Here is a 1,235-nt window from a genome sequence, read left to right on the forward strand (position 1 = left end):
TTAAAAATTATTTTATAGTTTTTAGTTTGACGTGCTTTAAAAGCGTGTTTTTTAGTTTTTTAAAACTATTTTTATTTTCTATAAAATTTCTGTTACAAAGTGTTATAACAGAATTCCATTAATATCCACTGGATTTGTACTTAAAATAACCCAAATCTAGTAGATCTGTCCTACTTCCCTTACATCCTCCATCTCCTCCTCATCTCCTTTTAACTCCACTCCGCTCAGAGAACGGACAATGAGTTCTGGCACTGGGGTCACGAAGACGCGCACACATCGAGCTCGCATGACATGCGCCGCGACAGACAGACAGCGGTATTCGTATATGTATACTTACGTAGTTGGCAATGGAGCTGGTGGGTCGCCTGATGGTAAGCGCTACCACCGCCCATGAACATTTGGAGAGATTTTACGTCTCTGCAAATGGATGGCCCACTTTAAAAGGTGTGGGTTAAAATAAGAACTGGAAAGGGAAAGGTAAACTGGTACAGGCCTCTGGCTCTCCCAACGAAATAGTCATAGAATGTGTAGACTATATAGTAAATGCTATTATTGCTGCGTCACGTATGTATATTGTATACGGGGTGCCCCGTTATTGGTGTATTATACTCATATAGTTTTTCAAACGCTGATTATAATTATATTAGGAAAATAAGGAAACAAACAAATTAAATAAACACACACACACACACACTTATAGTTATACACACACGAACACAAAAACACATACGCACACACACACGCACGCACGAATTATAATTAGAATTAGAATTTAATTTTTAGTTTTATAGCATTGAAATGCTTTTATAAATGGAAAATAAAAAGCTACGGTCAGGCAAGAAACGCGGGTTCGAATCCCGCCCCGTGATCGATTATTTTCTATTCTTTCAAATAAAAATAAAAAAATTCCCATAGAATGAGAGTTTTAATATGTGCAGCATCCGATGCAAAACGAGAACGTGAGCCTGGAGGCGCTGCGGCGCGCGGCGAGCGGGCCCAGCGAGGCGGAGCGGCGCGACGCGGAGCGCCGCCGCGTCTCGCTCAACAACACCTTCCGCACCGCGCCCTTCGACCACCTGCTGCACATCACGCAGCCCAAGGTGCTACCCGCTACCCGGTACCCGGTACCTACGCGCACACCTCGACTCGCACCTACACGCACGTAAACGTACCCGTACACGCACGTAAACGAACGTGTATACTAATCTAATATATAAAATTCTCGTGTCACAGTT

At 43.1% G+C, this 1,235-nt stretch overlaps 1 protein-coding gene across 1 annotated transcript in view; it reads left to right on the top strand.

Annotated features, from left to right (window-relative positions):
• LOC119837144 (protein EFR3 homolog cmp44E) overlaps nucleotides 1-1,235 on the top strand; it is a 25,651-nt gene that overhangs the window by 21,102 nt on the left and 3,314 nt on the right. Inside the window, 2 exon segments of the mRNA XM_038362665.1 lie at nucleotides 229-315; nucleotides 939-1,100. Coding sequence (XP_038218593.1) covers nucleotides 229-315; nucleotides 939-1,100 — 249 coding nt within the window.

The sequence above is a fragment of the Zerene cesonia genome, chromosome 26, assembly GCF_012273895.1.
Source record: "Zerene cesonia ecotype Mississippi chromosome 26, Zerene_cesonia_1.1, whole genome shotgun sequence".
Classification (NCBI taxonomy): domain Eukaryota; kingdom Metazoa; phylum Arthropoda; class Insecta; order Lepidoptera; family Pieridae; genus Zerene; species Zerene cesonia.